Below are 16,248 nucleotides of genomic sequence, written 5' to 3' on the forward strand. Positions count from 1 at the left end.
TGTGCGTGGATCATAGAATTAAACGAATGTAAATTCCTTGGCGTGGATATATATAAGATTTCAAATATAATTATGATCACCTTCTACACTATTGTTTCGAGCGTTGTGTGTGTGTGTGTGTGTGTGTGTTATATGCGTGTGTGTGTGTGTGTGTGTGCGTGTGTGTATGTGTGTGTATAGAGAGAGTATTAAGTTAGAGATGGGTATATAAAGAGTCATGATAAATAGCAAAAGGTCATTTAGGCATACACATGGCTTAAATGCATAAAGGTCAACAAGAGAAAGAGAGAGAGAGGGAGAGAGAGAGAGAGAGAGAGAGAGAGAGAGAGAGAGAGAGAGAGAGAGAGAGAGAGAGAGAGAGAGAGACGTGTCTATCACAGTATGTGCTCCGGATAAAAGCAGACAGCTGATCTCATTCATGCTGTTCTTGCCACCTGATGCCTCTGTCAACAAGCAGGCATTAGATGTGCATGTTATTAACGTCACCAGCAATTACTGTGCTTCTTACCAAATCTTTACTTAAATCAACAACTATAGCTAAAAAAAAATGGTGGTGTCTATTAGAAATGGGGACGGATGGCCGGTTGATTTATAAATAAAATTCGAATGACCTTTATGCTTTTGTGTTATAAATTTATGGAAAACATGGAAATCACTGCTCAGTCTACGTTTAATGTTAAAACGTTTAGTGTGTTGCTATGTATTGCTTCTACGCTTGTATATATAACACACTTTAATTATTACACATTGAAATCAATAATGAATTAAAAATTCATGACTGACATCACTTCGAACTTTGTACTTGACGAGTGTAGCAAAGCGAAAGTAGGCGCTCAGTAAAGAAGTTAAGTAGGTTTTTAGGTTGATTCTGGAATAATTTCTTTTGTTCTGTATAAGTACGTGTCCTTCCCTTCTGATAGAGTGAGGTAAGTCGAAGACAGTCACAATTATTATTGACTTTCTCATTAATTTGTAGTGGCATGTCTGTTTTTATATTATTTCATGTGGTGACAGAAAACGGAATGTTAATCGTTTGATTAGTTGTTTGTAAGTGTAAGTGTTAAGGAAGCAAGGAATTTTTGACCTTGTGTCTGTCTGCTGCTGTGAGTCGTGAACTGTAGTATTGTCGTACCGTTGAGACTGAGATAGACAAATAAAGAAAAGAGAGAAGTTTCTCAAACTCAAAATGACACTCCCTCCTCATTCATTCATAATAGACGTCTAATTCATAATTCAATCATTCATTTTCATTTAGTCTAGATAGATAGAAAAACAAACACTTTAAAAACGCACCGTTTTTATGTTATTGTGTAATGCACCTCCTTTGGCGGTGTTGGTTAAATTAACGAAATTGTTTCTGCTTGAAGCTTAAGGCATAAATAACGATAAGTGTTGAATTGTAAGCTTCAACTAACTTCAATTTATTAGACGAAAACAGATATACTATTATACGGTGGTCGTTTTGTTTTTCCCCTGAATTTATCAACAAAACATGATGAATAAAACACTAAGAACGATTGAGATATGTCTGTGAATGGAGTAGAGAGGTGGGCCGGTGGAACCAAGATGTATAGAAAAGAAAAAAAACTTAACGAACAATTGAACCTTTCAAAGGTGTAATTCAATCTTACTTGGACCTTACTGAAGAACTTACTGTTTTCATCAAAAGACAAGTAACGGCAGTGTAATTATAGTTGAATTGCGATAGTCTTACTTCTCTCATGGTGGACATGGTTTATTCTCCATTAAAAAACAATATACATAAAAGGAAACTATTGTATGAAAACAAACATTCAGTGTCGCTGTTTAGGGGTTAAAACACCTGAAGCTTTGTGTAACACACTCCATGACACGCCTATGTACTACGTTATCAGGCAACCCATCATCTCCCATGTCCCCTCCCTCCATCCCCTATCCCTCAAATCTAAATGGTAAAACGAAACTTCCTGCTCGGATTGTGAATTGTTTTTCTCTCCCGTTCAATTAAATTAAAACCAAGACATGGGGTAGTGGGTGTCTCTCTAATGCAAAACGATATATGGAACTGTTAAACCGATTTAAATTAACATCACAATTTAGAACTTAGTTACAATTTTCAACATACAGAATATATCGAGTTTGAGCTTTAGGTCACATGAATTGATCGTATTGTGATGTCAAAAGTAAATAATGAGTCATTATCAATTTTTTTAAAATTGTACCAACACTTTGAAGGTCTTGAGCACTGGCATCCCTGGCTAAATTAGATAACTTTTAATTTAAATATTTATAACAAATCAGAAACAAAATCAGAGATGAAACATTGATCAAAGAAATCGAAATCACCCTCCCCACCTCCCCCCATAATGGAACACTCTCCCATTACATGAGAGATGCTTAGAATCCTTGTCAACTTTTAAAATCTCTGTTGAAGTATTTCCATTTATTGACATCTCCTGGGAACTAAATATTTTTCTAAGTTTTCTTTTCTTTTTTTTTTTTCTGTTTGGTTGTACTATCTATTTTTAGATATTATTTCATTTAGATTTTGTCAAGTGCTTGGAGCTTCTTTGATGGATAACGTGTTATTTAAATTCCAAATATTGCTTTAAAATATAAAGAAGTATCAAACAACAATGAATAACAGCGCTTCAAGAAAGAAATCGTTTTTAAAAAGATACATGGCCAGCCTCTTTTCTCTTTCCTTTTAACACCTCATTGTCATAATATTTTATTGCTATTCAAACTTTTTCAAGTCCTTAGCTTTAGGCAGATCAGGATTTACTTTGTAAATGTAACTGCTGATTAATTTATTTTTGAAAATATTTTTGATTATTATCTTATTAATTGTGATCATTCTCATTGATTTGCCATTTATTTCAGGTTTTATTCAATTTTTGATATGGCTGCATACCGTGTTCCTCTTGTGTCTTTGTCCAAGCATATATCACAGAGAACGTCAACACTAACCACAAATGTTTTGTCACGTTGTTACATGCCCAAAACACCTAATCAGATGCGACTTTGTACTTCCGTGCCAAAAAACAAAACAGCCACGTAAGTGGTCACTTTGTAAAAATGTGGAATTTTAAAGGAAATTTATATATAATTGCAATTAATTTGCCATAGATCCTATGTAACCTGTTTACGAAAATTGAAAAGCTTCATATGATGAAGCATTATACTCCCCCCCCCCCCCCCCTCCTGGAACTGTCCTACCCAGAGATAAAATAGTTTTGGCCCTGATTTGATGATCACTTACTTTTTTAATATCTCCGCGAAAATTGTAATGTAACAATACCCTGCATTGTACATTGTGGAACAAAACTAACAGGGTCACTAGCTATCTAGGTGGACTGAGTACCCATGTTCCCAAGCGTTGTTTAAAAAATCCTGGATTGGGGTTCACAGCATGTCGTTTAGTTTTGGCCACTGTTGTATTCATATATTTTTGATAAGGATATTTCTTTTCTTTATAAATCATCTCTGCATACTGTAAAACACCTTACCTTGTTTCATGTGGGGTAAGCTACTATATAAAAATCATATGTCACAACTTATGACTTTGTGTTGTTTTATTTAAAATATTAGTTTGTTACTGATTTTCAGCAGATTGAATATCAGAGTGAGGTGGTGATGTTTGCTCCTAAGTGTAGTACATAGGTGCAGGTCCTATCATATTTTTCTGTTCTATCTTTTACCGAAACTTATTATCTTTACCCTAACTTCTATTGCTCTAATGACTCGGGCGTGTGGCAAACTCTTCTCTAGAAAAAAAAAGGAAAACAACCAATTCCTAGTCAAGAAAAGCAGGGCAACATCAATGTCATGATTTTAAAAGGGCCTTGGTATGTCAATAGCATTCCCCTTGGTACATCTAAAGGCATTAGAAGCAGATCTTATAAGAGGAATTAATGTAGCACACCTTTGTATTGAGCGAGGTGCCCATTAGCTTGTCTTTGTTTTTCACTCACTTTGAAATTTTGTCTGTGCAATACATTGTTTAAGAAAGAGTAGTCCTTCAGAGCCATTAGGCACTGAGGCTGTTATCCCTGCTTTTAAGGCGTGAAATGGACAATAGCAATTGCTTGCTATCCTTTGGACAATTGACAAGGCTAGACGATGTGATGATTTGGGCTTGTGTTTTTAATATTGAATAATCTACAACTGTCCTCTTCCACAGTGTAAATTTGACATTCCTGTTACCCGATGGGGAGAAACAAAGTGTAGATGCAAAAGTGGGCGACAATCTGTTGGATGTTATTGTAGAAAACGATGTCGAAATTGATGGCTTTGGTAAGTTCATATCATGTTTGTTGAAACGTATTTACATTTATACAGATTAGATGAGCTCTAGTCTTGGTCTATGACATCAAATTTTGAAGTTTATTAAAATAATTTTTTGAATCCTAAGAGTTAGAAATACAGCTCTTATTAAAAGGTGACTGCAAGATTGGGTTTCATACATGAAAAAATGTGAGAAGAAAAGCATAAACAATGTTATTGGGTCAAATCTTGTTGCTATTACAAGTCAAGGCGGGGATTATATCTCTTATAAAATATTTGAAGTGTTGGCATTGATATAATAGTTAATCAAGTGTTAGCTACATCAAGAATTCAGTTTTAAAGCCCAATACTCTCTCTCTCTCTCTCTCTCTCTCTCTCTCTCTCTCTCTCTCTCTCTCTCTCTCTCCTTCCTCTCTCTGTCTCTCTAGCTCTCTCTCCTTCCTCTCTCTGTCTCTCTATCTCTCTCTCCCCGCTCCTCTCTCTCTCTCTCTCTCTTTGACCCTGTGGAATTATGTATTTGCCGCTGCCACAGTGTGGTCGTCTTAAGGGTTTAAATCAGCATCTAATTCAAGCAGTTTGCAATACAATCTTGAGGATTTGCATAAATTTGTGCAGTTAAGCATGAAGTATACTTTAAATGTTCTAAGATCATATTCATCTTTTTACTATTTGTGAGTTTAGTGAAAACAGGAATGTTGGTGTAAGGAGGCATTGGCAATCAGAAAATTAAATGCACTTAACTGGTTATTTCCCTTAGAAATCAAATAAGATGTACTCTATCAGTTTGCTTCCATTATGATCCTGATTTTGTTCGGGGGTTATTCCAACCCTTTAGTAACAGGTTAGTTTAAAAAAAAAGAATATTCAAACACCATTTTTTGGTGTGCTTACCATGCCAATGTATTTAGGTGGGAATTTCCCACAATTTAGAGTTTACATAGAGGACCTAGATACCGTGATATAGCACCAAAGGAAATAAATTTAGTAACAGTTAAGACAGGTTGCAGTAAAACTTTGAGTCATTACTGTAATCTTGTGCATTATAGCCAATTCCCTCGGATTTTGATTTTTATCCCAAAAACTCCCTGTCAACTGATGTACCAGGTTGGCAGGTATGCAATCTTGGGGGCCAAACTAGGTAGTCTCTAAAGGCACAGCCAGTCTGTGATTGAAAATGACCTTGTTGGACGTGATATTGTTTTTTTTTTGTTTTTTGTTTTTTTGGAGTGATGTGTTCATTGTTCATTAGTTGTGGAAGAGTTATTATAATGGTAGAGATAAATCACCTTTGGTTGTGTAATTATGCAATTGTTTATGTATGTCAAAGAGAAATTAATTCTTTTTTTTTTTTATTTCAATAATATAACGAAGAGTAATATTTTATTTTTTGGGAATGATGTCTTCATTGGGTGGTTATTTATTATAATGGTATGACCTCAAAGAGATAAATTACCTTTGGTTGCGTAATGCAATTGTTTATGTATGTCAAAGGGACATTAATTCTTTTAAAAAAATTATTTCAATAATATAACGAAGAGTAATTTTGTTTTTTTGGTCATATAGTTAGATGATAGGATATAGGTGCATAATTGTTGAGGTTTTTTTTGCCTGCTTAATTGCGCACAATTTAAATATTTCTAATCCACTAGACTAGCTTTCTCTTTTCCTCACTATCACTATCTCTCTCTCTCTCTCTCTCTCTCTCTCTCTCTCTCTCTCTCTCTCTCTCTCTCTCTCTCTTCTCTCTTTCTTCTCTCTCCTTTCTCTCTCTCTCTCTTCTCTCTCTCTTCTCTCTCTCTCTCTCTCTCTCTCTCTCTCTCTCTCTCTCTCTCTCTCTCTCTCTCTCTCTCTCTCTCTCTCTCTCTCTCTCTCTCTCTCTCTCTTTTTTTTTTTTTTTTCTCTTTCTGTATGTGTGTTTGTGTGTGAACCTATGTGTGTTATTAGATTACATAAATACAATCTTATTCTCATCCATTAAACATTTATGTGTAACCATACACCTTGCTCACCCGCACACGCTCACACAAATGTACATCTCTGATAATACGATTTTATCTGATAAAATCAATGTAATTAAGTATGTAGCCTCATTAACATTCCATGCCTTGATAGATATTAATTTAATTTAATTTTTATTTTTTTAATATGCTAATGAAGTACATAATTATGTTTTAAAGGAAACCCACATCAGTGTATGCTATAATTAGGATGTGTTTACAGATATATGAAATCCCCTGAATGATAAAATCTTATAATATGTGTATCTGTGTCAGTTGGATGAGTAATTTTGTATTCAAATGTATGCGAGTATTTGTGTGTGTGTGTGTGTGTGTGTAGGGGGGGGGGGGGGGGGAGCGAGAATGAGAGAGTGAGAGTGTAAGAAAAACAGAAATAGAGAGAGAGTCACTTATGTTGAGGTCCCATAAAATGAAATAATCATCTCTTGCATTTCCGCTTAATCTGCGTATAAATTTGAAATATAATTATCTATTCCTAAATCAGTATTCTTCCTTTTTATAAATATTGGAATATTTCACATGCAGGTGCCTGTGAGGGAACTCTGGCATGCTCTACGTGTCATTTGATCTTCAAACCAGAGGATTACAACAAGATTGAGGACAAGCCAGTGGACGAAGAACTGGATATGTTAGACTTGGCCTATGGCCTCACTGATACGTAAGGATCATTCTATTTTGGGTTTTATTTATTTGGGGGGTGCGCGCGGGGGGGGGGGGGGGGGGGTTGTGTCGGTTTATCCTCTCCTGACTTAAAAATACAGACATTATTTTAAACATATTCCATAGTTTTACCATGCTGAAGGCATTATGCAAATATTGATATTCTCCCGGCATGCCACATGGAAACTAGTTTACATCCATTAGACCTGTCAATTGACTGAAATCAGTCATTTCCTCAAATTCAAATATTTTGAAAAAGGAAAGAAAGAAAGAATTCATGACTCGTAGTCAAATGACCGTAAAGTAATTAGGAATGTTCCACAACGCTGCACATAGCTCATGGCCCGTTTATATTAACGATGGATATATTGCCAAGGCTAAGCGACGCTTTTTGAATTGCCATGTTTGAACACATCCCAGTGTATTTTCACACGGCCTTTGTGAAATTATTTTTTCACTTTCCAAACCTGTCGTGATCCCAGTGGCAGCTAATTTTAACTGGGCCGCTGAGTGATAAATTTCACTGTTTAGTCTAAGCCAAAATTGACCACATTTACCTGGTGGAAAGTAAAAGTTTGAAAAAGTAAAATGCGAACGCCAGAAGTGCGTTGTGTAGACACCTTCAAATCAAAAGTTATATGATTGCTACAAGAACATCTTGATTGCCTCAAGTTGTAAACAAACTGGTTGACTGTTTCTTCACTGATTGGGAACCTAATTATAGGGAACAATGATAAGTAGCCAAATTAATTCCCTCGAAATTAGTTTTTTGCCATTGTTTTGCTCAAGCGAGCTTGCTGTTTACTATTCATTTCGATTCTTTGGATTTTTCTGCTACGAAGAGTTTCAGTCAATTTTTATAGAACTCATTTACAGGTCTAATCCAAACAGTACAAATCACCTGTGAAGCACCCCCTTTTTTTTTTTTTGTATTTCCACTCTTAGAATGTCCATCAGGTCGTATAGTGAGGTACTCATTCACTCCTAAGTGAAATGGGTGATTGCTTGGAAAGTGAAACAATTTTATTGTCATTGTCAATGGGTTCTCTCAAAATCCCCTTTGCTTTTCCTTCCACTTAAATTTTCAGTGTTTTCAACTTAAACCAACTCCAGAAATATTATCGCCTGAAGGCAGGTTCTTTCACAGTGAAAACTATTATTATTTGATAATAACACAAGAGACCTACAAGAAGCACAAAAAATTTCTTTTTTTATTTCAATTTTTGTGGACGGATTACATCAAATAATTTTTGCAATATCATTTATTGTATATATAAGTCAAAATAGAAAAGGCTGTCTGGAATATGAGCTTTAAAATTGCATCAAGTCAGGTGTTTTAAAAAATAAACTCATAAAATAAAAACTGTTATTAGACGCACTTATTAATTTAATTCTTTTTCCATTTAGGTCTCGGCTGGGCTGCCAGGTAATTGTAACCAAAGGCATGGAAGGGATAGAAGTGACAGTGCCTGGTGGGGTCAGTGATGCACGATCTGGAGGATTATAGCAAAGTCTTAAAGCTTGATGTCTTTATTGTCACATAGGCTAGAATAGAGATGGGATGGAATGTTGTCATATTGGAGACCCAAAGATTATATTTATGTTATATACTGTTAAAACATAAAAAAAAAAATAATTTTACATCAGATGTCGATCTATTACGAGGTTGGGCTGAAAAGTTTTGCAATTTCTGTAATAACCTCCTCAGTCCTGCAATGTGTAACAATATATTAATATATGAACATTATTTGAAGGCTAAACTTGGGCAAATTAGGCTTTCATTTGTCCATTTTTACTTTATTTAATTTTTTTTATGAGTTTTATATATATATATATATATATTATTTTAATATTTACCTTAATGTTGGAGTCAGTCAGATGTGGTAAATATTAAAATAATAATTCGCTCCATTGCTACATGTCAGGCACTATTCATACCATATTTGTATCCAACACGATTCAATATATATATTAAAATTATTATAATGAGTGTTGCACTGTATAATATCAAACATGTCTTTTTTTTTTCCAGGAGAGCCCAACAACTTTTCATTCCAATCAAACAACAAATAAACATGGTCATAAATTCGTGTTTAGATTTCAGGAATCATTCTGATGACAAAGTTGTAAACATTTCAATTTGTCCCAATTCTAAACATAGGTTTTGTCATTTTGCAACAGAGAATTGAGTGGAATTCATGTTTCAATATTTTGGGTTGATGATCTTTTTAAAAAGATTGACATTCTGTTGGTTAAAAAAATTTTTTTAATGAGAGAGAAGAGAAGATTTATGGGCTTTACGCATGGCAGGTCTGGTATCCTAATAATATTAATGACAATGATAATTCAATTTTCTTCTTATGTGCTTTAAGAGTGTATCGTGTAAATAGAATAATCAAATTTCTTGGGCTGATAGAATATAATATATAAATTGTAGGAAAATGGGTGTATTCAATGTCATTTTTTTCATTGTCCACCTGGGTTTTTAAATAAATCGCATCAATAATACCTCTGTTAACTATAATGTATATCTGAATATTTCACTTTTTAAGTTTCATTCCAGTCTTATTAATTAAAAAAAAAAAATTATGTGTAACAATCGCACATTATTGAAAAAAAAGATAGCAATGCAGTGCTGAACCTTTTAGCCCCATGATACAGTAAGAAAAATGCTGATGTTCATTAAGTACTGAATAAGCTGGCCAAAGAAGAACCATATATTTCTCGTGGGTTATTGATCTGTGCTGGGTTGAAATAGTAGGTTTGTGTCTTCCCTTCTTTGTATTAGACTTCCAAGCACATTCCCTTCAGGACTGGCGTGATTGCATCATTAATGAATTGTGGATTTCCGTTCTTACTTCCTGCAGTCACTCACTGCCTTGTATGTTTCATTACTCTTTATTTACTTGGAGAAGAATGTTATCAAATTGTCAAATGTTCGATTAAGAATATCCATGTATTGGATAGCGATCAAACTGCAATATGAGGAGAAAAAAAATGAAAGTGTTGTACATGTATATTACACATTATTATTAATAGCAGTCTCTATAGGGGTAGGTCTAAGGATTTCAGGCATGCCTTCCGTCCCAGAATTTCCAGATTTGTCCCAGAAATTTGAAAAAAATAATGGCTCTCCCCGAAAATACACTTTACTTTTTTTCTGGAAATGATAAAATCGACCATTATCGACCATTATATTACAACTTGGAATTAAGAACTTTATGCAATTATTGAGGACTTCTTGTGCCTGTCCACAAGAAGTCCTCAATAGACTTAAACTGAGGCTGAACGAGTAGGACTGTGATGTAATGCTAAGAAGACAGTTTTCCAAACCTACAACCAGGAAAGGCCAATTAGCATACAGGCAAAGAATGGAGAATGGCTGAAGGAAGTTGACAACTTCAAGTACCTAGGAGGTTGGACCCAAAGCAGTTCCTCTGATATTTCTGTCAGAAAAGCATTGGCTTGGAGTGCTTGCCACAAACTCAGGAAAATCTGGAGTTCAAACCTACAGAGGGAAATAAAGAAGAGACTGTTCCTGGCAACGGTAGAGTCAGTGCTTCTATATGGAACAGCGACATGGACTCTTATTAAAGCCCTTTAGAAGCAACTGGACGGCTGGCCCTCAATGTAAGCTGGCAAGAGCACATATCAAATGAAGAGCTCTACAGTGACCTACCCCCAGTGACCTCGAAGATTCAAAAGAGAAGACTGAGACTTGCGGGACACTGCTGGAGACACAAGGAGGAGATTGCAAGCAGACTTGTGCTATGGGAACCACCTGAGCCAACCAGAAGCAGAGGCAGGCAGAATAAAACTTACATTGACTGTCTGCTAGATGACACAGGAATGGACAACACCCGAGAGCTGCGTACGCTTATGGAGGACAGGACAGAATGGCGAAGACTTGTGGCTCATGTTGGGCGCCCCAAGGGGCGGCCTAAGTAAGTAAGTAAGTATGCAATTATGAACTACTGTGACATCATCATCATCCCTATAATCACAACTACAATCACCATCACCACATCTTCATGAACCCCACCACCAAAACTACCACATCATCATCATCATCTCCACCACCACTACAACAACAACCACCACCACATCATCATCTGTACCACTACTACTACAACAATCACCTCTACCGCCACTACTACAACCACCACCACATCATCATCTCAACCACCACCACCTCATCATCATCTCTACCACCACCACTACTACAACAACCACCACCACATCATCCTCTACCACCACAACTACAACCACCACCAGAACAACAACCACCATCACATCATCATCTCAACCACCACAAAAACAAAAACCACCACCTCATCATCATCTCCACCACCACTACTACAATAGCCACCACCACATCATCATCTCTACCACCACAACTGCAACCACCATCACATCATCATCTCTACCACATTTTTAGATTTAGAACAATAATTTTCCTCTGCCAAAGACTTATGTATTTCTGGTGTGTACCAAAGTGATATTATGAATTGAAATGTAAAATACAATTTAATTTCATATGCAGTATCAAAATGGCTCAATGCTTATGTAGCTTGTAACTCAAGACAAGCCAAGCAGAAAATATTCTGAGACCGTCTCCTTTCCTTCTCTGGAAAATGTGTTTCAGTATCTGGCCTCTTCCTCTCTAATGGGGGTGGGTCACACCTAAGTCATGGTTCATTCTTGTTGTAATAGGTGGTGCTCGAGTCAGGATCATTATTTTTCTGGAAGCTTGGTGGGGTCTTCTGACCTCCCATGGTGGGCAGGAGGTCACTTGCTGTGTCGTCTATCCCCAACATTTGTTCTCCAACTTGCTCTTTGTCTTTGTCTTTGAATGAGATTACTTGGTATTGTCCTTTCCCTTGTCGGAGTCCTTGACTGGGAGGGAACAGTCGAATGTATAGTTAAAGCTTTGGGAGATAATTTTTTTTTTCCTTGTAGTAAATCATCTCTCTGTTATGTTTTGTTACATATTTGTTGATTTGAATGCATAATTGAATCATTTGAATGTTTTCCTCTTAGTGGGATCCTGTGCTTGTGTCTGGATGAGACGTTTAGGTGATCTCAAACTAAGTATACCTATAGGATGCTCTTGGAATCTACATCTGTTTCCTATTTGAACCAATTCCCCTCTGTCTTCCTTTGTCTTTGGGTACTTTAATCGTAATTCTAGAACTCTTTACTATCCCATTTTCTTTCTTTTTTACTGGCGCTGATATAACCTAAATGTGATGCAAGCGCCGTAAAACCCTTAAAAACTTGATTAACACTTGATTCTGTAGGTGAATGTGGGCAAAAGAAAGACAGGAGGGGGGAGGGGATGTTTTTGTATCATCAGTTGCTTGATGTGTAGGTTAGAGTAAGCATATATAGGAGGGTATGACTGGTGCAACCACTTTTTTAAAAAATTGTTTTTACATTTTGTTTACTTATATATCAAAGTATTTAGTTAGATATCCATTGTAAACCAGAGTATTTTAAGTATTTCAATGTATGATATAGTAACCGATCAGATTTAGAATGTATCGGTTTGTAATTTTCTTCATCATGCAAAATCATTTGAAATTGTACTAAAACTAAAAGTGTTCTTAATACATTCATTGTCTTTTCCTTCATCCCAACTGTCACACAGTTCTCAGCCATCATCATGTATTGCTTCATAATATTATGATAATGATAATAATGATATTGACGATAATAATACTAATGTTAATGATGATGCCGATGATAGTAATAATATTAATAAAATAATAATAGCTTTTGTTAACATGAACATAATGGTAGACTCATTTCTTTTGTTATAAAAATGAAACCTGGAATATATATTTTTCAACTATAACTATGTAGCAACTCTTAGACTTTATTATTGCATTGTTGTTATTGCTCTCGTGATTGAAATGATTAGGTTGCATTTATAGCCGGATAAATTATGAGTTTCATTGTATTTCAAGAGAAATTGTTGAAGTTCTAAGGCTAATGTAATTTTTACAAGCCAAGCAACTCAATTGTAAAAATCATCTTATGTCAAAGTTGTGGTCAGCTAAGTAAGTTGGATCCACAAGTAAGTTTAAAATGACAAGAATAAGTGTTATTTTTAATGGATTTTATCTGTGTTTGACGACGTATGAGTGAAAAAGGAAAATTTCTTAACATGTGTAAGTGTACTTTATCTTTTATATGAGAACGAAAGTTGAGATAAAAGTTCTTGCTGTTGTAGATGTTGCAATTTATGATGATGATCATTTTGACACTCTTTATTATCTATGTCATATTTCTACCCTGGGTGGGGTTCTAGACCTCCCATAGTGGGCAGGGAGGCACATACTGTGTCTTCTAAACCCCTATATCTGTTTTCCAACATGCTTTCTGTCTTTGTCTTGGAATGAGATTGGCAGGGAGGCACTTACTGCGTCTTCTATCCCCTTATATCTGTCTTCCAACTCACTCTCTTTCTATGTCTTGGAATGATATTACTTGGTTTTGTCCTGGCCCTGGCCGGATACTCTAGCTGAGAGGGAAACAGTCAAATGTATAGTTAGTTTTGGGAGATGATATTTTTTTCCTTGTAAATCATCTCTCTGTTATGCATTGTATTATGTTTTCTTTATATTATATACGATTTGTAAAACATTTGAATGTATTCCTCTTAGTGGGGAGTGTTTGTGTCTGGATGAGACTTTTAGTGATCTCAAACTAAGTACTTTGATAGTGTGCTCTTGGATTCTACACCTGTTTCTTACTTGAACCAATTCCCTTTTGTCTTACCTTTTCTTGGTTGCTTTAATTGTAATTCTAGAACTTTTTATATATCCCATTTTCTTCCTTTTTACTGGCGCTGATATGACCTTAATGTGTTGCAAGTGCTGTAAAACCCTTAAAAACAAACAAACATTGGAATGAGATTACTTGGTTTTGTCCTGGCCGTGGTCAGATACCCTGGATGGTAGAGAATTTTGGGAGATGATATTGTTTGTCTTGTAAATCAATTCTCTGTTATACACTGTATTATTTTTTGGTTTTACATATATATTATGGATTTGTAAAGATTTGAGTGTGTTCCTCTTAGTGGGGATCTGTGCTGGTGTTTGGATGAGACTTTAAGGTAATCTCAAACAAAGTACATTATGGTATGGTCTTGGGATCTACATCTGTTCCCTATTTGAACCAATTCCCCTTTGTCTTACTTTTTCTTGGGTGCTTTGATTGTAATTTACAATTTTTTGTTATCCCATTTTCTTCCTGAAATGATCTAAATTTGTCGCAAGCGCTGTAAAACCCTTAAAAACAAAAACAAAACTACTGCTCTTACCAAACACTTCAAGTGGTGTAATCCTTTGAGTGTAAAGCAAAAGAAACTATTGATATCAAGTTTAATGTTGTGAATCACTTTTATTTCGATGGGTTACAGTGAGAGACTGGGTGGGTGGGGTTCCTGACCTACCATAGTGGGCAGGGGGGTACATACTGTGTCTTCTATCCTCTTATATCTGTTTTCCAACTAGCTTTCTGTCTTTGTCTTGGAATGAGATTACTTGGTTTTGTCCTGGTCCTGGCTGGGGTCCTAGCTGGGAGGGAAACAGTCAAATGCATATTTATTTTTTGGGGAGATGATATTTTTTTTACCTTGTAAATCATCTCTCTGTTATGTATTATTATATTTGTTATTTTAAGCATTTGAGTGTATTCCTCGTTGTTGGATTTTGTGCTTGTGTCTGGATGAGACTATAGGTGATCTCAAACTAAGTACATTGGTGGTATGCTTTTGGAATCTACATCTGATCCCTATTTGTTCCCTGTTCCCCTATGTCTTACTTTTTCTTGGTTGCTGTAATTGTAATTCTAGAACTTTTTACTATCCCATTTTCTTCCTTTTTACTGGTGCTGATATGACCTAAATGTGTTGCAAGCGCCGTAAAACCCTTAAAAACAAAACAAACAGTGAGAGAATTCTTTGAAAGAATGTTGACAGCAAATTTTAAAATACCCTTTTAACTGTCTCAAAGTTGAACAGTCTTCATACTAGACGTGTTTAATGAACAAGGCTTTGTGGAGATAGGTTCCAAGTATTCTACAATGTAGTCTACAATTGTTTTTGTTGAATCGTCTTTGTTTTGTGAATATTCTTGATATTGATATTTATTAAAAGATATAATTTTTTTATTCAAAATTTTGAAAAAGTTTCCTTTGTTATTTTTTCCTAATTGTTTTTCTTTTCTTTTTAAATATCAATTTCCTTCACTTTGCTCTGCAGCTAATTCTTGTAAAATGAGAGGATGGTGATGAAGATTCAGGCTGTAAATTAATACAACTTTTTAATTTGGGGATGCCTTTTTTTAAGAAGAAAGGGGGGGGGGGGTATCCTGGGTCATCTAAAAATGTGGTAAGATGACCAGTTCTTTCCCCAATTACTTTTACTTTTGCCAGATTAAAAGAGATCTCGGTACCCACTAATCTATGGATCTATGACCCAATCCCCTCTCCTCCAGGAGAGAAAGACAACACGATATCGATATTGCCACTGTTTGGTAATCTTTCAGAGGGTCATACAAAATTAACAGTTTATAAGTCGTAAGTCTTATCCAATCTGATTTTGTCCATTATCTATTTTTTTCTATGGCACTTACATAAAATGTGATTGGTATTATGTCGGGATCAGTAAGGTGCTGACAATTGAATTTATTGGCAAATGTAACAAACTCAAGTTTATGTTTTATTTGAGATATTAAATATTTCAGGAATAAGCTGTCCTGTCAGAAATTCGCGATTGCAACTTTGACGCGAATTCGCGTTTTTTGCAACTTTTGCCGCTTTTTGCAAGCGTGGTGCAACTTTGATGCTTTTTTGCAACATTGGTGCAACTTTTGTGGAAAACCCACTAAATAAAGGTATTTTTTCTCCAAATCTCGTAAAAATATTGTGTACCGGTGCTGGTAACAACCCTATTTTCATACTTGGGGGGCCAAAAAGACCCCAGGGGGATGTTTTTTATTCATAAAACAGTCAATTTTTGACACAGGGACCTGAAATTTGGTGACTTTTCCTAAAATGATGAGGTCCATGACCATACCAAATTTCATGCTTCTCACGTGCATAATTTACTCACACGGAGCATGCTCATCTGGAATTTGAGATTTTCCGATTTGGAAAATATGAGAAAGTATGATTTCTTGATTTGGGGTCCATTTGGCCCCCATGACTTTATAGAGAAAAATACTAAAGATTTCAACAGAGGAATGCTATTTCTTTCATTTCATTCCACAATTTTCTATAATAATAATAATAATAA

At 35.5% G+C, this 16,248-nt stretch overlaps 1 protein-coding gene across 1 annotated transcript; it reads left to right on the plus strand.

Moving 5' to 3' along the window:
- The first annotated feature begins 680 nt into the window (after positions 1–680).
- Positions 681–15,139, plus strand: LOC144968233 (adrenodoxin-like). The gene is made up of 5 exons (XM_078906381.1): positions 681–926; positions 2,863–3,036; positions 4,163–4,275; positions 6,810–6,942; positions 8,352–15,139. The coding sequence occupies exons 2-5, from the start codon at positions 2,882–2,884 to the stop codon at positions 8,449–8,451; spliced, it is 501 nt and encodes a 166-aa protein (XP_078762507.1). The 5' UTR covers positions 681–926; positions 2,863–2,881; the 3' UTR covers positions 8,452–15,139.
- The last annotated feature ends 1,109 nt before the right edge of the window (positions 15,140–16,248 follow it).

The sequence above is a fragment of the Berghia stephanieae genome, chromosome 3 (assembly GCF_034508935.2).
Source record: "Berghia stephanieae isolate SIO BIC M18660-M18661 chromosome 3, UCSD_Bste_1.3, whole genome shotgun sequence".
Lineage (NCBI taxonomy): Eukaryota > Metazoa > Mollusca > Gastropoda > Nudibranchia > Aeolidiidae > Berghia > Berghia stephanieae.

Coding starts and splice junctions, on each gene's coding strand:
- LOC144968233 (XM_078906381.1), top strand. CDS start 2,882: ATGGCTGCATACCGTGTTCCTCTTGTGTCTTTGTCCAAGCATATATCA. Junction 4,276..6,809: donor TGTCGAAATTGATGGCTTTG/GTAAGTTCATAT, acceptor TTTCACATGCAG/GTGCCTGTGAGGGAACTCTG. Junction 6,943..8,351: donor GCCTATGGCCTCACTGATAC/GTAAGGATCATT, acceptor TTTTCCATTTAG/GTCTCGGCTGGGCTGCCAGG.